A 22,850-nucleotide genomic window follows, 5' to 3' on the forward strand; every position below is an offset into this window, starting at 1 on the left:
ATAACATAAAATAAAAAAAGCTTGCAAGTTGACGACAAAAGATGTATTTTTCAGTCAAATTCCTTGACACTTTATTTTACGACATGTTGCCACAGCTTAACTATTGTCCAAGTTCTTTTAAGTACACCTGTAAATACGTACACATTATTAGCAGCAATTCTCCACCCTTGTGAGAGTGCATTATCAATCCCAAACAATGTGTGTTAGGGGGATTAATTTGAAAAATTAGCTTTTAAAATGTCCCTCCTGTCATTCCCTTCATTTAACCCTTTCGGGGACAGTGGTTACTACAGTGGACAGCTTATCTGGTTATCATTATTGGTGCATGAAAGGGTTAACACACGAAAGAATGACGTGACTTGGTAAACAGTTTTACTGCAGCATGTATGGGGATTGCTGCGCCACGAGAATGTAATTGTATTTCGAAATGTGCCATGTTGATAATTTCATGTCACAAAGATTTGGGTATCATAGGATTATGCGGGTGTAACTAATGTTAGCCCATCATGTCGACTGTCTCAAGAGGACACACAAAAACAGGCTAAAACGATAACAACCGTTACCAGTAGACAAGTCAACTCTCTTTTTTTTTTTCCTCCTCCAGCGTTTTCACTGACTGGAGTAAAAGAGTGCCGCATTGTGCGCCATCCTTTTGTTGAGCAGCTGAGAGGATAGGGCACCATCCTGGATGGGAAATTCTCTGAAGGACACTTCTGCATCAGGCAAGTCGTCGGGCAGTCCTGCTTCCCTGAGCGGGGGCCTCCACAGTTTAGGGTGGAAGCAACAGTAGTAGATGCATTTAAAGAGCAGTCCCAGCAGGTAGGTAAGAGGTAGAGTGATGAGCAGCGCCATTGCATAAGATTGGGAGGTCACAGGGTCTCGGTAGCACCACCAAGTGGCCAGCAGGATTCCTCCGTCGGTAGTGATGAAGGTATGGTAAATGATACTTCTGCTTCGAGTCCGACCCTCGGCGACGTTAAACCAGCTGAAGTACCAAATGAGCCCCACGGTGGCCCGGTAGAGCCATTCCCCCCCGACGCTGTCCATAAAGTCGGTCCTCTGGCGCCAAGCCCATACGACAAAGCTAGACCAAACGATCAGGAAGTGGGCGGCAATGTAGGTGGGCAGGACAGAAGCGAAGAGGGCGAGGGCAGCGACCCGAGGGGAGATGAGCAACAGGTTCCACAGGAAGTAAACGAACGAGGAGCCCCAACCCTGCTTGGCCTTGTCTGGTAGGAAGGAGCGCAGGCAGCGGTGATAGTCCACCACCATCCAGGCTATGGAAGTGGTTGATGCCACAATGCTGACGACTGCAAACACGGAGGTGACACCATCAATATGGCAACGGAGGAAACGTATTGATTGCATGATTGGCAGGTAGTATCGGTGGCGGGTATCGGCATCCTAGATGGTTACCCGATACCTTGAAATAAGGCCCGTATCGACCCGATACCAATAAGTAAATGATATGACTGAAGCGTTACTACAAAAGCAGTGCCTCACACCAATCTTGTGGAATCAAAACTATGTTGAAGTGCATTGAAGAGTTTCATATGGACAAAAATAAGTGTATTTCCATTCTTTTGGAAGAGTTATGCGGATGAGTTTAGATTTGAGAACCCTGACCTCAATTTCATCATCAGCTTATGCTTATTTTGTGTACATCAGCCCGAATGTGAAAAAGGAGAACTCACACTGGACGGTCCTGGCTTTGTTGGTGCGCAGCACCACATAGATCATGAGCGTCAGCTGCGGGGCGCTCTCGCAGAACGTCTCGATGAGTCGCAGCATGCTGAGGTCGTGGGTCAGGTAGACGGCATACTCAGAGCCTTCCTCTTTCCGCCACCATACCCGGAAGCCTTGTCTGATGGCCGAGATGTGCCTAGAGTACGTGAGGGGAATTGCGTGACAACAAGACTTGTTGAATGACGCACAGTGAATCGTGCAGCGGATCTCAACACCTCAGCCAAGGAGAACAGCTATGGAATGTGACAGGATGCTGCACCGACAAATTTATTTGTCGCCGCCACACCTGAACTTGACGTTTATGGTCATGGCACTTGTCAAATGTAATTATATGCTGGCATGCTGGGAACCTGATGATGGTCTAGACAGTTTTTGTGTACATGTCAGAAACCACCCCAAAAAATGTCCGACTGAACAAGTTATTGTGCAGTGTCTAAGCATTTTGGTATCACAACAATGTGATGTTGCACGTAACCTGTCGCAGACCAAAAGCGTGACTGCTTAAAATGAATTACAGTCCTGTACTTTTACTTTTTACTCTTCTACTTAAATAGCAGTACTTTACTTTTTCAGCGACTATATTTTTTTGCATTTGCTTTAGTATAAGGAGTGGAGTGGGGAGTCGAGTGAATTTAGTACTTTGTATACAATAAAAACTTGTATACTTTGGTACAAGGTGTTTCCACATTTTCGACCTGAGTTGTACAAACAAGCAATGGGATTTTTTAACACTATATCCACACACGTGTTTACCTGCATAAGAAACCCAGCTGCAGCACATGCAACAGGCAGGTGAGTTTAACTCTGTCCACAAAGAGCACCGCTTCGGCTCCGATCTCATTTCGGAAGCCGGGCAGTTGGCGGTCATACTTCAACCAGAACCAGCTGAACATTTGGACCACGGAAGACGAAAGGATCATGAGGGCGACCAGTGCCCCGAACCACAAAAAGTCACCGTGGCAGTAAAACTCGACGGCGACCCATAAATCGGAGCCCCAGTCCACCAAAAAAGTACATACGCCGATGACAGAGAAGACGAAATCAATCCAGGAATATTTTGAAAAGGCCCCGCGTTCCATCACAATTTAGCCCGAGTTAGCCTGCTGGCTCCGCTCTGAGCTAACATTCGGCTGGCGTCGCGTACCGTTATTTGTCTCTAAATGAGACCTCACTTTGCTTTCAACCCATGGAGCACATTCCATTGAGTCTTACAAGTGGACACCTTGAACAAGCTCATTCTGCCGCCGTCCCCAAAACAACATTGTTTATAAAAAGTATATTACGATAAAGTTCGAAACTAGCCAAGGGATTATTGGCAAAAACACTCCCCCGTCGTTGGTGGTAGCTCCGCCCATAGCGTGGATTACGTTCGCAACATCCTGCAACTAAAGGGTGTAGTATAACTTTTAGCAATTGTAAATGAATAATCCTTAACTTTTGACGACTTTTCAGTGTGATGACCTTTAAAGGGGTAATGTTTGTGATTTCAAACCAGTACCGCCCAAAATACGTAGCCAATTAATATGTAGCAGAAGTTTTATTCCTAAAAACAACAGCAACAAATGTTTTAAATTTTATTCTAAGCCACTGTAATGTAACGCACATGACACTGCACACCGTGTTTGCATATAGAAAATTAAATAAAAGTTAGAACCAAATCAAAGTTTATAAACAGACAGTTGAAATGTATCACAGTGGACCGCCGCATGCATGCAGGTCGGCACCCGAAAACAGTTCCCTGCCTTTCCAATGGCGAGCGGTGATACAATCCAAAGTTTTTTTCACTACTTTTAAAAAGCGCCGAAGAAGAGATTAGACCACACCTCCGTCGCCGCGGCCCATTGAGCAGATAAAAGCCGCGTTTATTTTCTCGCATTCTTCTTTTCCTTTCGACAAAAATGTCGAGGGTGTATATTGGAAGGCTGAGCTATCGGGCCAGAGAAAAGGACGTCGAGAGGTTCTTTAAGAGCTACGGGAAGATACTGGAAGTCGATCTAAAAAATGGGTAACGTTTCGTTCCTCTTCGCCATGACACCGCCAGAAAGCTAATGTCGGTTAGCTTGGGCTAACCTGCTGGTATGGGCCTGTTCGTCGGTGCAGGGCCTACTGATCGAATTCTCTTTGTTCGAAGACGTTCATGCAACCATCGATTCAGTGTCTAGTGTGCCTTATTGTGCATGTTAATATATATATATCTATATATTTTTTACACAAGACCTCATCTGCGATCTTAATATTGGTTAGTTTACTACGGGAGCTTGTTAACGCTAAACGTGGCAATGTCACGATGTGAGCGTGCGCGAGTGTGCATTTGCAACCGTCTTAATTTCCTAACTGCTACCTTTTCAGTCCGTTCATTGCAGCCCTGAAGTCTTTCTGGATCATGATTACAATGAATCATTGCACAGTGTTGTGTCGGATCGCCGTAATGGAAGCGAGTGTTGTGTCGGATCGTCGTAATGAATGCGAACGTTCTTTGCAGGTATGGGTTCGTTGAATTTGATGACCCGCGCGACGCCGACGACGCGGTGTACGACTTGAACGGGAAGGAGCTGTGCGGGGAGCGTGTGATTGTGGAGCACACCAAAGGACCCCGTCGCGATGGAGGCTACAGTGGAGGAGGCGGAGGAAGGAGTAAGTTCATCCACGAAACGTTCTGTTTTTTATCAGAATAAATATGTAGTAAAAAGTAATCAATACGTGATTTACTTTGCTGTGTTTTTAACGATTGATTTTTGGTGGCTTGTGTGCATTCCCTTTAAAAACGGAGCATTTATACGGCTATACGAACCCATGTTGCACAGACAAATTTGTACGGTTGTTTAAGTAAAGACAATTTAAGCTTATATTCCAGTAGTATTACTTTTTTTCTAATGGAAATGTTGTGATTTGGCTTCATAAATGTTGGGAAATGCTTTACAGCATTTGGATGGCCAAGTTAACATTTCGGTTTCAGCAGATGTTTATAAATGCAAGTAGACGCCCTCCACAACTTGTTCTGCCTAGTTTTTGTGGTTGGTTTTCAAAGGCCCTCTTTCAAACAGGCGTGTCCCCGTTTTTGCATTCGGAAATTTCTGAGCGGGTGTTGGCTGTTGTCTTGCAAACTTGACCAATTACATGAAATTCAAAACCCTTTGGACAAATAAATTGCAGACGAGAGCGATTTTCTGTTACATTTGGGTGCATCCAAGCCACCAATAAATAGTGAAATTAAAACATGTAGACATTTTTAAAAAGTAGTTGCAAAAGGAAAACTATTTTCATGAATTTAACTCATTTTGATAAGTATGTTGTGAATGCTGTTTTGATTCTATTTTTCACATTTTGTTAAAGTTGATTGTCAATTTTAAAGGTAAAGATTTAACAAAGAACCTCAATGTTTCAATTGAAAGAGTCCTTTGCTGACTGCCCGCCCTATTGCTGGCCATGGTGTCCCCCCTTTCCAAGAGTGTGGTTTGACCATTCTGGGCCCCTGGGCAGACCAAAAAAGGGAGCCATTGTGAATGAAGACCGCTATTGCCATTAGGCCCAGCCCAGGCCGGGTGGTGAGGATGCCATGGGGGTTAGGAACAGATGTGGGTTCAGCCTCAAAAAAGAACATTTACTCTAACAGTCAGTTGTTTTTAGGCTAGTTTAGAATCTTTTGTTCACCGGAACTGTTTCCTTCTTGAGTTTTATGTAATTTTAAATGATTTAGAATACAGCCTCTTCTTTCTTTTATTTATTTAATGAATTGCTTTTTTTTTAATAGTATAGCCAGAAGTAGCTTAACTTGTCAATTTTGATAAATGTACGTAGATTTTTAATGTCTTTTTTGTTTGAGCCATTTATGAACTTAAAATTTAAACGTCTTTTTGATTACTCTCAAAGTGTCTAATTATTTTTAGAGTAGTGTGGAGTTCAGAATCATAAGCACATCTCCGTTGCCGCGTGGTCCTCATTTTGTTGCTCTATCCTTGTTACCTTGAAAGGTGGTTACGGAGGACGTTGGGGCAGAGACCGCTATGGTCCACCTATTAGGACGGACTATCGGCTCATTGTTGAGAATCTGTCCAGCCGATGCAGCTGGCAGGACTTAAAGGTACGATTTTTCCGGTAGTGAGAAATACTACATACATATATTGGCGCCGCCATCACAAAATATGCCTTTTTGTTTTGAAGGATTACATGAGACAAGCGGGCGAGGTGACTTACGCCGACACGCACAAGGGGCGAAAGAATGAAGGGGTGATCGAGTTCAGGCTGTACGCCGACATGAAGCGGGCTTTGGAGAAGCTGGATGGCACCGAGGTCAACGGCAGAAAGATTCGTCTCATCGAAGACCGCCCCGGAGCCAAACGCCGCCGCTCCTATTCCCGCAGCAGAAGCCGTTCCAGGTACGAAGAAGTGGTTCCTTCGTGCAATGAACTCCAGGCTAGATTAAATGTTGTGTGGGACATCTCTAATGTTGGTGTGTGTGTGCTGTACGAATACCCGTTCCCAATCCAGGTCCCGCTCCAGGAGTCGCAGGTCCCGCAAGAGCCGGAGCCGCAGTGAAAGCAGCAGCCGGAGCCGCTCCCGCTCCAGGTGAGAAATCAACCGGGACAGTTGTGTGACACTTAAGTGTTGCTCAGCATATTGGGAGATTGCCCTAAAGTGGTACAGAAGAGGAGTTATTTGGTGCCCTTTGCAAGTGCACTATAGTCAACACATTTTTCCATTTCTAAATGTGCCTCAGCTGATCCATGCCGTTTTGTATCACGTGGTCTCGTCCTGATGTAGTATATAATTGCATACCCTTTGGCCTGCAGGCCCGCTTCCCGCTCCCGCAGTCACTCCAACAGCAAAAAGACTAAAGAAAAGAGCAAAAAGGAAGATGAGCGCAGCAACGGAGACCAGAAGGACAAAGACCTGAGCAGGAGCCGCAGCCCCAAAAGCAAGAGGAGCAAGAAAGAGGGGAAGAAGGGCACATCCAGGTCCCGGTCCAGGTCTCGCTCCCGTTCCGTCTCCAGGAAGTCTGCATCAAAGGGTCGTGACCCTCCTAAGAGCGAGGATGAAACCGGCGAACAGGAGCGGGGTTCTCGCTCCTGCTCCCCCGCCGACTCAAAGTCCAGAGCCAGGTCCAAGTCTAAATCCAAGTCCCGCTCCCCTAGCCCCGCCAAAGAGCGCTCCCACTCCGCTTCCCGTTCGGTCTCTCGCTCCAAATCCCGCTCCAAATCCCGTTCGCAGTCCCGCTCTCGTTCCCGCTCGTAGTTTAGTTTTTGGGACTGCCACCTCCTTGTGTGTCCCCTCACCCCTTTTACAATTTGGAGCCCCCACACAGGTACTTCCCTTTTTTTTTTTTCTTTTATATAAGTAGCTGTACAGCCGAGATGCTTGCGCTTGATGTCTTACGCACATCTCCGTTTCATTTAACACTTTTTGTCCTTTCCTGTAGACCCCCAAATGGAGCCTTTTTGTTAAAATTTCAGTCTGTGTCTACTCAAGTTTTACACATTGAATTGGTGGTCTTGCATTTTTGCCCTTTTTGTCCTCAAATATAGATGCGAAATACATACTACTGTGCTTGATTGGAATACGTGTTTCACCTTTTGTGGAAGCCCTTACCATTTTATTTAAAAAAAAAAAAAAGCCTCTTGTGTTTTGATTTATGGTCTCTTTAGATCTTTAGAAATTTTAAAAAAAGTTTCCTTTTCTGTTATTTGTAATGGAAAATGACTACTGCGATCAAATAAAATCTCATTGGTAGTCATACTTAATGAGGTCAGGTGACTTTATCAACAGCAAGTCAGTCATCACTCCAGAAGTTACATTTTCAGTTCATAAGTTTTTGAATGTAACAAGTTCATCCACTCGCATATGTTTTTAGACGCGGCACCCAGAGGAATATTACACTTCTAACAGTACCGGGCTGCCTTTCTTACTTTACAGTATCTCATGACGCAAAATATAAAAGTGACATCGCGAATCATCAGGTCATACTAAAATTGCAAAGTGATTTATGGAGAGTCACATGATCCTAAAAAAGATGAGTGTTGCTGTTTACTTTCCCAAGAGCTCCTCTACTTGGCATGTTAGTGAACAGTTTTAATCTCCGCTTTCGTGTCACTGTACCTCAAGGGGGGAGTGTAAGCATGATGTAATTTAAACAAGTCCGTCCAACCCAACGTCAGTCGTCGTCGTCCTCAGAAGATGAGCGTGTCGCTCCGCCGCTATCGTCCCGGTACTTCCGAGCCAATAAGCGCAACTGCTCCAGGGCTTCGCTGTAGTCTGCCATTTCGGGTCCCTGCGAAAGAAAGCTGGGGGCCACCCGGCGAATGTCAAAAGCGCTGACGCTGCGATGCAACTCCGACAGCCACTGGTCCAGCGCAGGCCCCGACTGGAGGGATGTGATGACTGGTACAGACGAGACGTCCGGTGGGGTGGCCAGAGCTATCCAGGAGCAGATAATTTAGCTTTGAAAACTGCTATGAACACTTCAGAGCAGAGGATCAACTGGAGTTGAAGAAACTCACGATTGGTTGGAAGCAGGTGGCTGTCCTGTAGACCTCGATTGTTGAGAGACTGACTGAATATCTGGGGGAAAGGTGGGATCACTTTACTGGGCCTGGATACCAGCTGCAGAGCCCTAAAAGGAGGAAAGTTAGGTTTTCTCATCATAAAGATGCTGTGACAACAAAAATATTCCATTCTGTGGATTTTTGTCTTTTTTTACGGATGCATGAATACGTTTTGGGCCTTACAGAGGAGCCGTAGGATAGAAAGATGTGATATAAGACGCCAGGACGTCTTCCCCGCTGTGGAGGCTGTGAAGGCGAGATGGCAGTTCCTTCCCCGGAGCAACAGAACTGATCAGAAAGAAGAATTAATATTTCAAGATTGTGTCCACAAACTGCAAGATCAGCCTGTACCAAAAGCGACAACATTTACCTGGTGAGTCTTTGGCCTTCCAAGCCTTTGAGTGTCACCCATTGGCCATAGCATCGCCCGTCGGCTGCTTCGGCGCATGCAGACAGTGGTTTCCATGGCAACGAGTCACAAGCGCACAAGGCATCAGGGAGCGAACTGCCGTGCGTTATTGGAAACGGGACGGCACCGTAAGCTGCCACCACCTAATAAATATGCTCAAGTTACATTAAGTTTTAAATGAACATCATGTTGACTTTTTTTTTTTAGGTCTGGGAGAAGATATAACTCATCTATTTAGCCACCTGTTGCTATTCAAACAAATGTGTGTGCTGGCAGATTTACCAACGTTTGACTTGGCGAAATAAAAGTTGGGAAACACGCCCCAAAATAAGTCAAAGTACGATCGGCTTGAACTAATACAATCAACTCACCTTTCTCCCCGACGTCGACAGCGAGTCTGCCAGTTGCCACATGGGGATGCAGTTGCTCCTCAGCCTGTACGGCACCGTGAGCGCATCCAGAGCGAGAGACAGTATCGAGCTGGAGTGGTACCAAAGTGACGGCTGCAACACGTAAAATGTCAGTGCCGTGACGAGGATGTTCAAGAAATGCAATTCACTTTTCAATGGCAAGGCTGCTAGGTTGAAATGAGGAGGTCCTAAAAAGCAAGAGCCAAAATGTTAAAAAGTAATAAGACATACGTCATAGTTCAGGTAAGGGAAGCTTATGGGAGACGACGGTCGTAGGCCCAGTCCTCCTCGCAGCGTCAGCGGACAGAAGAAAGAGCTGTGACTGGCCATGTGGACCATCCCTAATGCACAGTTCAACAGATGGTAGAGGTCCTTCGTTGGAGTCTGCTTGAGCAGAGAGGACCTGTCAGCGTCTGCATTTAAACACTTGGCATGGAGAACGTTGAGTCAAACGCACTGAATTTGGGTGGCTGACGGGAGCCGTCCCGAAGGTTAGGATTCCTCGACCACCGTACGCGTCCTGTAGCATTTCTGTGACCTTTGAGCCAAGACCCGCAAAGCCATTCGTCAGGTCACACAGAACCTGGAAACCCTGAAATGCAGATGCCGTCATAGGAATTATCGAGTCGCTCGGAGTTGTCGCCATTAGTGGTCCTAGGTTATTATACTTAATGGGAAAAAAACCCGAAATTACTATCACTAAATTTGAAAAAAAAATTGTTAACAAAATAAAAAACTAATCAAAATCGAAAACTAAAATTAAGCATTTTCAAAAAAAAAAAAAAAAACTAACTGAATTCAAAAGCAAATTGTCCAAACAAAATACAAACTATCATGAAAAATCCAACTATTGTAACCATGCTTTTTTTTTTGGGGGGGGGGCAGGCCTTTTTCACAAGTATCTGGTTTTTTTTTCCATCTAATTCTGCTGAACCGCAATTCAAAAACAATGCCCGATTTTCATTGGTTAACTTTCATTCAATTTTTATGTAAAAAAAAACTCATTACTCTCAGCTTCATTAACATTTATTTCGTCTTTCGATGTCTACTGACAGGTTAAAACCACTTTATCGGTTGCGTGTAGGAATTAGAGAGTAGCTCCTCACATGTTGAAAAATTCAGGTCAAGATGTGCAAACAGTGTGTGTGCGTGTCGCTTTGAGACCAACATACCTGGAAGTAGTCACACTCCTCCACAAAAAAATGAAGTTTGTCATCCAGATCCTCCAGCACTGCCCCCTGCAACAGTGCTTCCCCCTGGCCAAAAGCCTCCAGACGATCAGCCTCACTGGTCATTAAAAAAAATGGGAAGAAATGCTTCTACTTTTGTACACATTAACCAAAGAGCACATAATGTCTTCCTGTTGTCCAATCTGCCGCCCAGTTGGATTTCTAAAGTCCTTATAAGCACCTTTTTTTTTTTTAGATCGACTGACAAAACACAAAATAAAAAATCTGAATCTCTTACTCACCCATCATGGTTGTATTGGTGGATAACGGAGATGGTGCGAGGGTGAAAATGGATCCGCAGAAAGTCAGACCAGACCTTGACGCTGCCCTCCAGCTTGTAATTCTTCTGGACTCGAGCAAGCCGACTGTTGACAGTATCCACGTTTAGAGAACCTGTGAGGCGAGTCAACGGTTCAGGGAAAGAAGTGTGCAATAAGTAAACTGTGGTTAGGTTTTACTTACGTTTACATTGAGATTGAGCGCCAGATGAAAAATGTGCCTCTGTCAGTACGTCTCCACACTGGGTATGAAAGAGCATGGATCAGAGTGAATATTGAGGAAACAACTGTATACTTTGACTGACATTATAACCAAAGCAATGTTGTCATGTCTAAATATTAACTTGTCTGTTTCACTTCAAATACTCACATCCAACATGTCCAGGTCTTCAAGAAAGGAGTTTTTCGTAGGCGGGCTCTCTTTATGTACCATCAGGCTTCCATCCCTGTTATTTGGAGAATACTTAGCATGAAAATTTACTGGCTTGGTGCATGAAAAGGTCATGGGAAAAAAAAAACCTGCTAGCATACGGTCAATCTTCATTTACCAGGAAAGAGCAGGCGTTTCTTTGCCAGTGTCATAGAGACTTCCCTCCTGCCGTAGAGTCTGCAGACTTCCTGTGTGACAAATCCATTCTGTTCATCTCTCATAGATTCACTGCAGACAATATAAACAATATGTTTACGCTGCATTAAGTCACCTTTGAGATCCATAGCAACGAGGCGCGGAGTGTAGGTGATGCTCCCACCAAGAGTTTGGCCTTCACGAAACAAGACATCACTCTGGATCTCTCCAGGTGGCATTTCTGGGTCATATGACAGTGATGCATCCTACAAAGACAAAAGGGCTTATTATTAAAATTCCAAATCAACATTAAATATGAATAGTCGTGACTCTTGATTAGACACGGGATTACGTAACTATCTCCAATAATTTAAAATGTGAATTCACACGTGTGTTTTGGGAACAAACCTGATACTTCTAAGCAAATATTGACTCGTCCAAGTCTTTACAACAGACTGACCAAACGCATGTCCACTTGTTTATATTCTGTGAATCAAAATATTTTCCTCTCCAAATGTCTGCTTTTCCTTAGAAATTGGGCTTCAATGATTTGATAAAATGAAATCATGACGCTTACCCTCACAAACTTTACGCGTTGGTTAGGATTGTTTGTTTGGGTTACGAACACACGCTAAGCTAACATTAGAGCTGCCTATGGTAGCCGGCACTGTGTTCATCACCTGTAAATTCCACCAATGAGTACCGACAAAGTTGGAGTAATGTCCCAGCTGAAGAGTAATGACCTCCCTACAAATGTTACTCATTATGACGGAAGGCGAAAATTATGTTAACATAAAAAACGTTTTCATTTTAGAATTCTGCGACATGGTTGGAAATGACGTCATAAAACGGCGACATCCCAAAAGATATAACGATTTCTGATTGGCTGAAAAATATTTATGAGTAATATCATTGGATACTGAAGTGACGTAAAAGAGAAGTTCGGTTTCACGGTGCCAGTGACTCACATGTGGATCGGGCTCGATAATATTTTCTCTAAATCGTGCCATTTACTATATTGCCTTTCAAGAACATAAAATGCGTTTGAATTACTGTGGAAAGTCCTTGTCCCAGACAGTATTTATACAGTTAATTTATTACTAAATAATACACGCGCGCACACGCACGCACACACACACACACACACACACACACACGCACACACGCACTCACGCACACATTTTCATTTCATGAGCAGAGTTAGCATATCTTTTAATTATCCCCCAATTGGGCATTACTGTTAATATCCGAAACATTTTTGAACATGTAGGTGAAATTACTGTTCATTTCTATCTTGTTTTGACAGTAGAACTGGTGCTAATGTGTTGTGTATGTGGTGTTTATCCTTTGCATTTTAAAAGAAAAACAACCAACCAACTCACCATTTGCTATAAGTTTGATTTCACCATGTAACGGAATAAAATTCAAAATCCTTTTGCATGCGTGAGTTTCTTTATTCATAAACCACATCATCGTCATTTTACATCTGTAGCGTGGTAGACAGACAGCTCGTTTAGAATAGTGGTTCACATATTGTCGCTGAACATGGAGACAACCGGCTGAAACCAGCTGCTAAGACCCTCCATCTTCTCCTGCAGGGTGTCGTACAGGTCCTGCGAGGTCTTTTGGTAGCGTGTGGTGATATCCTCCACTGTGGTCTGCATCGTGTCCTTCAAGCTCTCCGCCTGGGACTTCAGCAGATCATTCAGGGTGGTGATCTTCGCCTGGGTGTTGTCTCGCACCTTGCCAAAATAAGTACCCAGGTTCCGCATCAAGTCCTCGATGTTGTTTGAAGTGCGGGAGCGGAGTTTCTCCAAATAGGAGGCAACTTGCCTGAGAGAAGGACAACAAATAGCTTAGGCCTCAGGAGCATATTGTGTGTCATCCGGCTAGCTGCCTTTACACCTACTGGTAATGAAACTCATGTGAAGCTTATCATGCATATCTTTGTTTCTTATCTTCAAATTTTACAAAACAAACATGATACCCTTGGTCATATTGCCAGTAATAAAAGTGGTGTTAATAAAAGTGTCCCTATTTTGTTTTTCATTTTACCAAAGGATACTTACTGTAAGTGGTGATTCAAACAGGAGAAGTGGGGGCGGCTTGAGGCAATTACAAAGCTAACGATGCTTACTTTTAGCTAACACTGCAAGAAAAATTATTTCCTGGCATTTGAACTGGGGTGTGTAGACTTTTTCTATCCACTGGATATACAGTTTATGAAGAGTGTACTTGTACTGTATATTTACTTCAACTCTCTGGGTGAACAATACGATATGATACTAATGCTAACCTTTTGTACTCGGCGGCATCCTTGTTGAGGCGCTTGTTCATCTTGCGGGTGTAGGTGGCGACCGTACGTCTGACGTCATCCGAGTTCTGCTCCACCACCGTCTGCAGCTCCTGGCGGTACTGCTCCATCTGCTCCCTGGCCTCCCCCGCGCGCTCACGGAAATGCTTGAGCATCTCTCGCAGGTCTTTATTCAGACGTTCGGCGGCTTCTCGAACGGACGGAGCCAGCTTGTCCCCCAGGTCCTCTCTGTATGCGCTCAGCTCGGCCATGCTGTCTTGGATCAGGGTTCTAATGGGGGGGCGTGAGACACAGATGGGGCTGAGCAATTTGGTAAAACAATCGAATTGCGATTATTTTTTTTTAGCGTGTTAGCATTGTAGTGCGTGACTTTTACCACGTATGATAGTACTAATGGAAACAAACTCACTCACTCCAGTTCTCTGCTGATCTGAGAGCTCCTGATTTCCTTCACTATCTCGTCAGCCTTCGTATTCAGAGCTGTGAAATAGTTTTGAAAGTATTCCTCCCAAGTCATCTCCGGGTCATCTTGGAAGAAACTTTTGCCCTGGCAGCCTGGTGACAAGCCAACAAAAGGATGTGAGCCCGAAACGTTACTGTCGAATTTAACGGACAGATGAAACTTACCTGAGATGACTGCGAGGGTGACAACTAGCACAAAGACCCTCATGGTGTGACCAGACCAGATAGCTGAAATGATACATGACTGTAGTTCTCTCTTTGGAGTCAGAGACGTAAAGTACAGATGGCGGTAGAAAAACTTACCGGAGCGCTTGCAGGTGACCGACGAGGTCGACCGAGCCTCGTCGCTCTGTATTTATACAGATTAGCCCGGCGGTGATGTGATCCAGGAAAACGTCACAAGGGTGACGGCCCCGAGCGTTCGAAGTTCCCATCGTGAAGCGCGTTGTCAACTTTTATTGCTGTGCGGGTTATTTTGGCGCCACGTTGCACTCTGACGTGCGCGCGGAGTCATGGGGTCAAAATTTGGAACCTGAAACAATCTGATCTTGATTATTCTGCTTTAGAGTCACTTGAGATTTGCAATTTTTTTTGTACTCGATATTTATCGATCCATATAAACTTGGTTAGTTTTATATATTCACCTGCGACAGAGAAAAAGTAAACTGCCCATTAAAAAAAAAAAATTAAAAAATGGATGATATACCGAAGCGGTCGGAAATGTTGCTACAGTACATTATTCTCTCAGTTATGAAATTATTTTCATTATCATCGTCATTTCTTCACCGATTGACTGAGGGAATTGTACTGCGAGAAATGTCCTGCGTTTGGTTTCGATTTGCTTTGCAGAACCAAATGGAATTGGATGTGTTCATTTCATATCGCACATTTTTCACTCTATCGCGGGGATTTTGTGGCGATTGTTTTTCCACAGAGATGAAAGTCTGAGTAAAAGACAGACTGTCAAAAAGTTTGGGCTCGTTTCTCAATTAACCCTTTTTATGCACCAATAATGATAACCTGTAACCTGATAACGTGATAGTCTGTCCACTGTAGTGACCGCTGTCCCTGAAAGGGTTAAAAGAAGATAAACGGCAACGCATCACTGGCTTTCGCAACTGCACGTCTATGGTAAAGCAAAGTTTTTCAGCTAATTTAATATAGCCTAGCGCTAGATGGGATCAACTGTAATTCCTCCACAGGTGGGGGATTAAAATCGGTTTGTTGAACAAAATAAGCACATTCGTTCACAAGCTACTGATGGCCGCAACTTGCGGCAGGTCACTGACTAAAGGTAAACACAAATCTACAGTCAAATTCGCTGACTCTGACATCACTCAACACGCCAAAGCGCTAAAGAGCCGCATGCGGCTCTGGAGCCGCGGGTCGCCGACCCCTGGTATAATGTAAAATTTTAAAATATTTACAAATATAAAATGAATACGTTTTTCATTTATCGCAGGAAGTTCTTGAACAGAATTTGGAAGTTTAAGCTTGACCACTTTCATCACAGTCTGTTGGACATTTGATGTTTTTTCAACACAGTAAGCACAACAAAATACATTGTTATTATTTGTTTTAATTGTCTTTTGCAGTGGGTAACAGTCAAACGTGAACAGAAAACAGACTTAAATGCAGATCGAAATGAGGTAGAATATTGCACGCTTCATGAGTCCAGCTCTTGTCAATTTTTACTGTGTCAGCTTGGCGAAGGACTCCCAGAGAGCAGCCAGCTGCTCCTTCAAGTTTTGGGTGTCGATGTCCAGCTTGGCTCTCAGCTCGTCCCCGTACGGAACCAACTTCTCCTGGATCTCCTGGGTCTTCTGGGTCAGCTGGCTGTGAAATCTCTGGGCCAGGGGCATCATGTTCTTCTGGAAGTCCTCCAGGGTATTCTCCATCTTCTGCCTCAGTTCCTCGGCGTAAGGAATCATCTGGGAATGTAACTTGTCGGCACTCCTGTCCAGGTGGCTCTTCAGCTCCTGGCTTTTCCTCAACAGGACGGCCTTGAGAGCTTCCGAGTCCACGTTGTCCACATAAGATGAAACCTCTTTCTTCAGCTCGTCCACCTGCTCGTGGAAGTGCGTCACCACCTCCTCGGCGTACGGCTGCAGGTGGGCCCTCGTGGCCGACAGATCCTTCTCCAGGCGGGTCTTCAGGTGCTCGGCCTGTTCGAAGAAGCGCGAAGTGAAGTCCTGGGTCACATGAGTGCGGAGAACATCTGTGAATTTGTTGATGGCGGCGGTGCTTCCGGAAATCAGGGTGCTGCAAGGACAAACGTCAAGCCATCATCTTCTTCCAAACACACTTTCGACTAGAGTTGTATCTATCGAGAGATGTTCAACTCTACAGTTCTCCCAAAACAAAAAAAAAAAATACAAAAATCAGACTGTTCACTGCGCTTGGGCTCCCCCTAGTGGTTAGGTTGGGGTTTGCCTTGAGCCGACTGCTTTCAACGATTTGGGGATTGATTTCTTACTTGATTTCTTTTCCGAGATCCGACTGTCGGATCAGCGCCAGCGACTCTCCAGCCGTGGATGTCGCTTTGGTGACATAGTCCCAAAAGGCATCTTTGACCATGTCAATCTGCGGCTTGGGCTCGCTCTGTTTCATGACTTTGGCATCGTAACCTGGAGACAGAAAGATTTAATTGCGTTTTTTTCTTTTTCTCCTTCAACTTCAATGTGCAATAACCGCATTACGCTCCAGAGGCTTGATATATATTTCCTTTTAGGATTAAAAATTCCCTGTCCTGTTTTTGACTTGAGTCACGTTGATGATACTTGGCAGTTATTTTTGTAGTCGTGCCAAATTACAACGTAACCTTACCAGCAAAAACAGCCAAAACGAAGACGAGGAGGAGCTTCATGTCTGATGCTGCAGATGACAAAGCAAGACGGATATCAGAATGTAGAGTTTGTTTTAAAACCTGACTAACCCCAAAACTTTTCCAACCCGTTTGAGCTTTTCTTACCTCTGTGATTGAGCTGCACAGTCGGAAAAGCTGCTGAATACTGCGCGTCCCGCTTCAGCATTCATACGTGAGTTTATATGGAGGCAGGAAAGGAGTAAAGTCCAGCTCAGAATGCGAGGTTGTCACTTTCGTCGTGCCACATTACAACGCAAGAGCCCCTGATACAATCACTCTTGTCTGAAGATCAGTGGCTGATTTTTTTTTTTTTACCTTTCATTTGTGAGGCACTGTGATCCCCCCCCCCCACACACTTTAACAATTTAAGGTCAAAATGACGTCTTTCAATCGCCGACAAAAAACAAAACACATTTTTACCATTCTTCTTTAAATGTCGTCAAAAAATACAAATGTCATCATGTAAAAAAATGCACAGTGATGTAATAGAAATTATGTACTTAAAAAAAAAGTAACAAAAAATGTAATGCTCTGTTGCTTTACGGGCTTGTATCATCTACTAAAGTTTCTATTTTGTTTATTTGGGAAGGGGGAACGACTCACGAGATTTGGTGGTTTTTTTTTGTTGTTTTTTTTGAGTGACAATGAAGGAAAATGTACCCCGACAAGATAAAGGTCATTTCATCACGTGTCAGCAGGGATGAGTTGTGACATCATTGAAACACATCAATGGATAAGATAACAGGTCAGCTACTATTTCACTGTTGCAAAAAACTGAATGCATCATTTCTTCTATGCATAGATATCAGTGGTGAGCAGGACGTGGATCCTAATGTGGCCTCGTTTTGTCCAGTCGCTTTTCACGGCTAAATAAAGAAAATAAGACAGACCATTTTTTTTTTTTAATAAAATCATTTTTTGCCAGGTTTCAAGAAGTATAATACAGTTAAACTGCTCCACATGTGTACAACATAAAGGCAAACTAAGTGAGGGGAATAACTAATTCCCGTCAACAAATGACATTACCATTCACTTCATAGTAAGAAGAAAAAAAAAAGAGCATATGTTGTTCATTAGATTTATCTCATGAGTTATAGGAAATAACACTAAATATCAAAATGGCTGGTTGGTTAATTAAAACACGAGGCTATCAATATTAACTTAAAGTGATAAATAGTTGCTTCGTGTGTTCCAAAATCAGCGAGTCCATCCTACGAGGTCATTTAACGCATGCCCGATCTGTTTAACCGATCGTCACGCCAAAACCGCACTGGAACTTGTTCTTGTTATGGTTGAGGAAGGAGCAGAGAACCAAGGAGAGAGGCAGGGGCAGCAACTTCTTTTCTAGAGTCGCACCGACCACCCAGTTGCTGTCTACTGACCCTGAGAGGAGGAAATCGTATGGAGCTTTCATTAATTATGTATTTACATACATAGAACAGATACATGACTGCTTAAATCATTCATTCTTTCCTCTTTTAATTGTGTGCAAAGCTTTGTGTTGGATGCATGCCGAAGAAAGCGTACTGTACCTTTAAACTGTAAATTGGCTTTGGGCACATCAAGCTGGTAGCCAAACGACACGCTCGTATCTCGCATGCGAGAACTTGCTTCAAACTCCACGCCGAGCTGTAGCTACACAATATTTAATGGGTCGGGGCAGTGTGATGCAAAACGGGGCATGATGGAACACAAGCAGAGGCGTGCTAACCTGCTCATTCGCGCGGTGGTAGTAGGTGGCGTGAGCGCCCGCCGATCCCAGCATCAGCGTGGCGATGCAGTCGGTGCCTGAGTTCAAAAGTTTTATCAATGTGAGACTATGGCGAGGTTATTATAGTTCAGGGGAAAAAAATACTAAAACTCAATTTAAATTGAAAAAACATTTTTGTTCATTTAACCCTTTGGGGGACAGTGGTTACTACAGTGGGCAGCTTATCATCTTATCAGGTTACAGGGTGCATGAAAGGGTTAAAATTAAAAGGCATATAAAAAGTGAAGAATTTTCTTTTTAATTTGCCTCTCGTAGGTGGGTCTGCAACTACTCCACTATGAAAAAAAAAAGTGCCACACCGCACAGCGGGGTGACCACGAACTCACCTGTGTACCTGCCAACCAAAGACATGACAGCGCCCTCTTCTGATGGCCTGCGGTGGTACACCAGCTCCCCTCCCAGAGCAAGAGCAGGCGTGAGGGCCTGCAGGTAATGTGTTACGACGATCCCTGACAGGCAGATGAAATTATAAAATGAATGAACGTGGAGGATAAAAAAAGATAAGCGTGGGTGACCTACCGGAGCCGATTAGGACGTCGGGGTTTCCAAATGTAACTGTCGCGGTAAAATCTTTCCCTCTAAACTCTGCATCGCCCTGCCAGTTGACAAACTTGTGTTGCTGCGTCTGTAAAATATTGGAGGGACATTTTTGATCACAGCTTAATATGACTACTTTGTCACGACGTTCATGATATGATGAAATGTACCTGGAAGGCCATTTTGGATCGGATGCTATTGCTGATCTGATGAATGAATTGAGCATTAAGGCTGCCAAGGTTGTCCATGTCACCCACCATGACTGGAAAAAACTGAGCACAGCCATTTCACAATTTCCATTGTATGATAAACGAAAACCTAGAGACTAGAAACATGTTTTTTTTTTTTTTTTTACTTCAAGGTTTCAAAATCAATATACTGTATTAGTGCTTTTGATAAGTCTGTCGAAATGACACTTGGACACTATTGAGAGCATGCCAAAGCAACATTGTTAGCCATTTTATTTTTCAAAAGCCTCATGCAATTGTCCTGTTGTCATTTTAAAGGTGCCGTATTAATAAATACCAAAAAAAGGCTATAATTAAAACCTAAACATTTAAAATAGTGTGGTCATACCTCTCCTGGACCTGTCTGCTTTAGTCCAACATATGTGGCACCAAACCTGTAGCTGGAATCCCCCAAAGTGCTCAGCAGCAAGGTGTGGTTCACCTGAATTTTGACAAAATAATTATTATTCTGGTTCCATTTTAATCAGAACTTATTTATGGTGAGAGATCTAACTTGTGATACAAGTATCCCTGATTCATTTTGAAAACCGCCAAGGAAAGGCAGGTAACACTAACTCGCCAGACTGTCCTGGGTTTTTACACGGCATTACATATTCACTGTGACATCATTTCAATAAGCGGATGCTATGTCATGCAGGGTATATCAAACATAAAAAGCGAGTCAACCAACCTGGAAGTGGTTACTAAGCCCCTTATTGATGACGAACCTGACGCCTTCCATCTGCATCGGGAATACCTCTAAAGAGAAGTCGGAGAATGACCCATGATATAGTGGGGATTCACTGTATTTTATATTGTCATTTACCTTTGCACTTGCGATGACAATCATCAAATGCACCCGGATTAGGCAGAGGATCAATCACTTCCTGCGGCTGCACTGAAGTCATCCCAATCGAGGTGGACACTGGAGACACCGAAGACATCCCATACCCTGCTGGCACTGTCAAGCCGGGTCCAGCCACACCAGCGGAGGACGGTGGCGGTGGGTTGGGGAACCCAGCAGCCAATACACTCCCCATTCTGCACGGCCAGAAGGAGAGAGGAGAAGGTCACGTGCCAGGTCAGCGAATGTATGTTTGGGTCAACACATGGGAAAATTAACGTTAATATTGTATTATCTCAAGAGTTAATTGTACCTTGTGTCATCTTACTTGTTCTGCCTGTCACTATATGTCACTGGGACGGATAGATAGATGAGCAAAGAAATTACTTGTAGGGCATCGTTGAAAATTTTCGGAGCAATTAAATCCCATGGTAAATCCTGATGATCCCTCACGGCTGCGTGCAGCCACTGCCCCCCCCCCCCCAAAAAAATAAAAAAAATAGAAATGAAAAATCACTGGCCTGAACAATGTAAAAACACACGAGTAATTATGTCAATGTGGTTAGATAAAGGTAACTGCGTCAACCGATGTCATCACAGTTTAATACATATTTGCCACATCCAGGAATAAACTTACCAAACTTATCAGTTGAATAAGCAGCTAAGCTAGCTCATTTACATCAACCGCTATGTACGCTATCAATGTTTTGCGAGCCATTCGCTTTAGAGGCTTAATTAAAACATTTATTCCGGGTTAACGGTGCCTTAAAACAGATCGCAGTAGACAATTCAACAGAATGAATGAACGAAAGGTACTCACGCTGTGATGTCAGAGGACTATGCAACCGGAAGTAGAAATCCGGTGGTGCCGGGAGAAGCACGTTGACGGCGCACTCATTTGATTGGATGACAAAAGTCAAGTTCCTCAAACAAGTTGGTTGGCCTGCACGCTTTGTCAAAAGTTTGTGAGGTCACGATAATCTCGAAACATTATTGGCTGAACAAACCCAAGGGGCGTGGACATCATTTTATTTCTGACCGTCGTTTAGTCTTTTTCTGGATAGACTGATCACACCCATCTACATTTTTTAACGCACTTGGGACTTTATTTTAGGTTATTTTTATACGTCCACCCGTGTTAGCCCAATAATACTGCATTTGTTTTTAAAAAAATGGCAGCCGTGGTTCAGTTGAATAACTGCAGTAAAAACATGTCAAGGTCAAATCAAATGATGCCCAATACCCGCAGTGTTCCTCAACATTATCAATCTAAATACTAAGGTGAAAATTTAAGAGCTCAAGTTTGTGTTGCAATCACAAACCTTGTCAATTATTACACGATTTTAAGACAGGAACAATATACCGGTATGATCCTTATCAAACACTTTAAGGTAATTCAAAGCCAGTTGATCTTTCAAGCAGAACAACAAACTGAAATTCAAATTTGCCTCTGATACATAAAAACACAAAGTAAACAACACTTAAATTTCAGTTGTTTATTCAATTTCACAACTCCCGCATGTAGTTCCACATTACAACAGTAGAAGCGAGAAACACTCGTCGCTGAATTACCCAATGTTCTGCCAATATATTTTGTCAGGGAAAAAAATGAGACAAAACACGAATATGTTGGGTGAGCTTTTCAGAAATTCCAATAGTAGTGCTGTCTCAAATACAAACATTTTCATTGCACAAATTAAAATGTTTGCCTTTGTAAACTTGCATGGTTGAAACGGTGTCACTCATTTGAAATTCCTGAGTGACACCGGAGGAAATTTGTCCATGGTCCAAAAAACACAAAAACGAATTCGACTCTAATAACGAATATGATTTTAGAAAGACTTCACGGAAATACCATCAGATTTTATCAGCTGGGAAATTCATTCGTGTTACCACTCCTCCAAATTGTGTTGTAATATTCACAACCACCAAATCAAAGCCAATTTATCCAGCAGCCACATTACAGAAACTTCAGTAGTACAATCTAATGTTCCACAGAATTTAGACAAAATTGCTTGGAGCTTTTGCAGAGGTTTTTGTTAGTGCTTCAGTCAAGGAAATCAAATCAAATTTACCACCGATTATCTATTTGAACATAAAGCGGTCATCCCAAATTGCAATTTAGTGCCTGTTTTTAATAGTTGTCCTTTACTAGACAGGCGGTGAAAATCATCACACCTGACCCAAGGAATCAAGATGCGTGCACGCATCCACAAAAGTCTCATCGGACGACCGAAGCAAATAAAACAGTCAACATTCATCAAGACATTCAATATGATGTCCATTGCGACCCCGACCAAGCTGCGTTCACGTCACACACTTAATGAGGAAACATTTTCCAAAAAATGAACAGTGTGAAAGGAGCCACCGATTCAATTATGAAGCAGCAACAAAAATCAAACAACCTTCCGTGAGAATGACTCGTGGAAAAAGATTGAATGAATACAGGAATCAATTTTGATTTGGGGTCACAACGGAGATCAAGGAATGAAAACGGGGAAAACGGTTAGGGAACGTTGACATTTGTCGCGAAGAGTAGGGAGGTTGGAGAGTTGGGAGGTCACACGCCTGGCAAACGTACAGTAAACACCACTCATTCGTATTTAAGACCGTATCACCAACAAAAATGTCAACACGTGGGGAGGGGGGGGGG

At 43.5% G+C, this 22,850-nt stretch overlaps 6 protein-coding genes across 8 annotated transcripts; 1 reads left to right on the forward strand and 5 right to left on the reverse strand.

Moving 5' to 3' along the window:
* Positions 1 to 53: 53 nt before the first annotated feature.
* xkr8.3 (XK related 8, tandem duplicate 3) lies at positions 54 to 3,471 on the reverse strand. Its single transcript, XM_019866045.1, has 3 exons — positions 2,500 to 3,471; positions 1,695 to 1,882; positions 54 to 1,310 (listed from the first exon to the last, which is right to left on the reverse strand). The coding sequence occupies exons 1-3, from the start codon at positions 2,823 to 2,825 to the stop codon at positions 610 to 612; spliced, it is 1,215 nt and encodes a 404-aa protein (XP_019721604.1). The 5' UTR covers positions 2,826 to 3,471; the 3' UTR covers positions 54 to 609.
* An 86-nt stretch (positions 3,472 to 3,557) lies between these two features.
* srsf4 (serine and arginine rich splicing factor 4) lies at positions 3,558 to 7,337 on the forward strand. Its single transcript, XM_019866046.1, has 6 exons — positions 3,558 to 3,751; positions 4,229 to 4,380; positions 5,718 to 5,827; positions 5,908 to 6,122; positions 6,235 to 6,312; positions 6,537 to 7,337. Exons 1-6 carry the CDS (start codon positions 3,645 to 3,647, stop codon positions 6,976 to 6,978), a joined length of 1,104 nt encoding a protein of 367 aa, XP_019721605.1. The 5' UTR covers positions 3,558 to 3,644; the 3' UTR covers positions 6,979 to 7,337.
* Positions 7,338 to 7,464: 127 nt separating this feature from the next.
* Positions 7,465 to 12,042, reverse strand: msto1 (misato mitochondrial distribution and morphology regulator 1). Of its 2 annotated transcripts, none has more exons than XM_019866038.1 (14): positions 11,857 to 12,042; positions 11,313 to 11,442; positions 11,160 to 11,229; positions 10,982 to 11,057; positions 10,802 to 10,853; positions 10,576 to 10,726; positions 10,277 to 10,391; positions 9,562 to 9,696; positions 9,336 to 9,488; positions 9,066 to 9,197; positions 8,656 to 8,837; positions 8,469 to 8,573; positions 8,241 to 8,353; positions 7,465 to 8,157 (listed from the first exon to the last, which is right to left on the reverse strand). In XM_019866038.1, the coding sequence occupies exons 1-14, from the start codon at positions 11,938 to 11,940 to the stop codon at positions 7,895 to 7,897; spliced, it is 1,761 nt and encodes a 586-aa protein (XP_019721597.1). In that variant the 5' UTR covers positions 11,941 to 12,042; the 3' UTR covers positions 7,465 to 7,894. The 2 variants fall into 2 exon arrangements, with proteins under 2 accessions (XP_019721597.1, XP_019721595.1); XM_019866036.1 differs by having other exon boundaries at positions 10,796 to 10,853.
* A 564-nt stretch (positions 12,043 to 12,606) lies between these two features.
* On the reverse strand, positions 12,607 to 14,505 carry apoea (apolipoprotein Ea). The gene is made up of 5 exons (XM_019866051.1): positions 14,256 to 14,505; positions 14,118 to 14,180; positions 13,904 to 14,045; positions 13,473 to 13,760; positions 12,607 to 13,009 (listed from the first exon to the last, which is right to left on the reverse strand). The coding sequence occupies exons 2-5, from the start codon at positions 14,158 to 14,160 to the stop codon at positions 12,703 to 12,705; spliced, it is 780 nt and encodes a 259-aa protein (XP_019721610.1). The 5' UTR covers positions 14,161 to 14,180; positions 14,256 to 14,505; the 3' UTR covers positions 12,607 to 12,702.
* Positions 14,506 to 15,513: 1,008 nt separating this feature from the next.
* On the reverse strand, positions 15,514 to 17,059 carry apoa4a (apolipoprotein A-IV a). The gene is made up of 4 exons (XM_019866050.1): positions 16,924 to 17,059; positions 16,779 to 16,826; positions 16,429 to 16,579; positions 15,514 to 16,214 (listed from the first exon to the last, which is right to left on the reverse strand). Exons 1-4 carry the CDS (start codon positions 16,982 to 16,984, stop codon positions 15,644 to 15,646), a joined length of 831 nt encoding a protein of 276 aa, XP_019721609.1. The 5' UTR covers positions 16,985 to 17,059; the 3' UTR covers positions 15,514 to 15,643.
* A 655-nt stretch (positions 17,060 to 17,714) lies between these two features.
* On the reverse strand, positions 17,715 to 21,085 carry tomm40l (translocase of outer mitochondrial membrane 40 homolog, like). 2 transcript variants are annotated; one of them, XM_019866047.1, is made up of 10 exons: positions 21,018 to 21,085; positions 20,180 to 20,394; positions 20,045 to 20,112; positions 19,703 to 19,795; positions 19,297 to 19,398; positions 19,109 to 19,214; positions 18,916 to 19,038; positions 18,530 to 18,606; positions 18,351 to 18,453; positions 17,715 to 18,201 (listed from the first exon to the last, which is right to left on the reverse strand). In XM_019866047.1, exons 2-10 carry the CDS (start codon positions 20,391 to 20,393, stop codon positions 18,062 to 18,064), a joined length of 1,026 nt encoding a protein of 341 aa, XP_019721606.1. In that variant the 5' UTR covers position 20,394; positions 21,018 to 21,085; the 3' UTR covers positions 17,715 to 18,061. The 2 variants fall into 2 exon arrangements, with proteins under 2 accessions (XP_019721606.1, XP_019721607.1); XM_019866048.1 differs by lacking the exon at positions 21,018 to 21,085 and adding an exon at positions 20,835 to 20,976.
* Positions 21,086 to 22,850: the final 1,765 nt, after the last annotated feature.

This window comes from Hippocampus comes, unplaced genomic scaffold (genome assembly GCF_001891065.2).
Source record: "Hippocampus comes isolate QL1 unplaced genomic scaffold, H_comes_QL1_v1.1 scaffold50, whole genome shotgun sequence".
NCBI classification, from domain to species: Eukaryota; Metazoa; Chordata; class Actinopteri; order Syngnathiformes; family Syngnathidae; genus Hippocampus; species Hippocampus comes.

Bases quoted from the DNA above. Each gene is read 5' to 3' on its own strand.
- msto1 (XM_019866036.1), bottom strand. From the start codon at position 11,940: ATGAGTAACATTTGTAGGGAGGTCATTACTCTTCAGCTGGGACATTAC. The intron at 10,392-10,575 runs GTGAGTAAGAGA...TTTAATGACCAG, and splicing joins CACCAATACAACCATGATGG to TGAGGCTGATCGTCTGGAGG. The intron at 8,838-9,065 runs GTGAGTTGATTG...CATATTTATTAG, and splicing joins TGTCGACGTCGGGGAGAAAG to GTGGTGGCAGCTTACGGTGC.
- tomm40l (XM_019866047.1), bottom strand. From the start codon at position 20,393: ATGGGGAGTGTATTGGCTGCTGGGTTCCCCAACCCACCGCCACCGTCC. The intron at 19,399-19,702 runs GTATGACCACAC...GGCTGTGCTCAG, and splicing joins AGCAGACAGGTCCAGGAGAG to TTTTTTCCAGTCATGGTGGG. The intron at 19,215-19,296 runs GTACATTTCATC...AATATTTTACAG, and splicing joins GATCCAAAATGGCCTTCCAG to ACGCAGCAACACAAGTTTGT.
- srsf4 (XM_019866046.1), top strand. From the start codon at position 3,645: ATGTCGAGGGTGTATATTGGAAGGCTGAGCTATCGGGCCAGAGAAAAG. The intron at 5,828-5,907 runs GTACGATTTTTC...TTTGTTTTGAAG, and splicing joins GCAGCTGGCAGGACTTAAAG to GATTACATGAGACAAGCGGG. The intron at 6,313-6,536 runs GTGAGAAATCAA...TTTGGCCTGCAG, and splicing joins CGGAGCCGCTCCCGCTCCAG to GCCCGCTTCCCGCTCCCGCA.
- apoea (XM_019866051.1), bottom strand. From the start codon at position 14,160: ATGAGGGTCTTTGTGCTAGTTGTCACCCTCGCAGTCATCTCAG. The intron at 14,046-14,117 runs GTAAGTTTCATC...GCTTGTCACCAG, and splicing joins CACCCTCGCAGTCATCTCAG to GCTGCCAGGGCAAAAGTTTC. The intron at 13,010-13,472 runs GTTAGCATTAGT...TCCTTCTCTCAG, and splicing joins GATGCCGCCGAGTACAAAAG to GCAAGTTGCCTCCTATTTGG.
- apoa4a (XM_019866050.1), bottom strand. From the start codon at position 16,984: ATGCTGAAGCGGGACGCGCAGTATTCAGCAGCTTTTCCGACTGTGCAG. The intron at 16,827-16,923 runs GTAAGAAAAGCT...TGTCATCTGCAG, and splicing joins TGTGCAGCTCAATCACAGAG to CATCAGACATGAAGCTCCTC. The intron at 16,215-16,428 runs GTAAGAAATCAA...TTGTCCTTGCAG, and splicing joins GATCTCGGAAAAGAAATCAA to CACCCTGATTTCCGGAAGCA.
- xkr8.3 (XM_019866045.1), bottom strand. From the start codon at position 2,825: ATGGAACGCGGGGCCTTTTCAAAATATTCCTGGATTGATTTCGTCTTC. The intron at 1,883-2,499 runs GTAAACACGTGT...CACGTACTCTAG, and splicing joins CAGCTGGGTTTCTTATGCAG to GCACATCTCGGCCATCAGAC. The intron at 1,311-1,694 runs GTGAGTTCTCCT...CCGTGTTTGCAG, and splicing joins CAAAGCCAGGACCGTCCAGT to TCGTCAGCATTGTGGCATCA.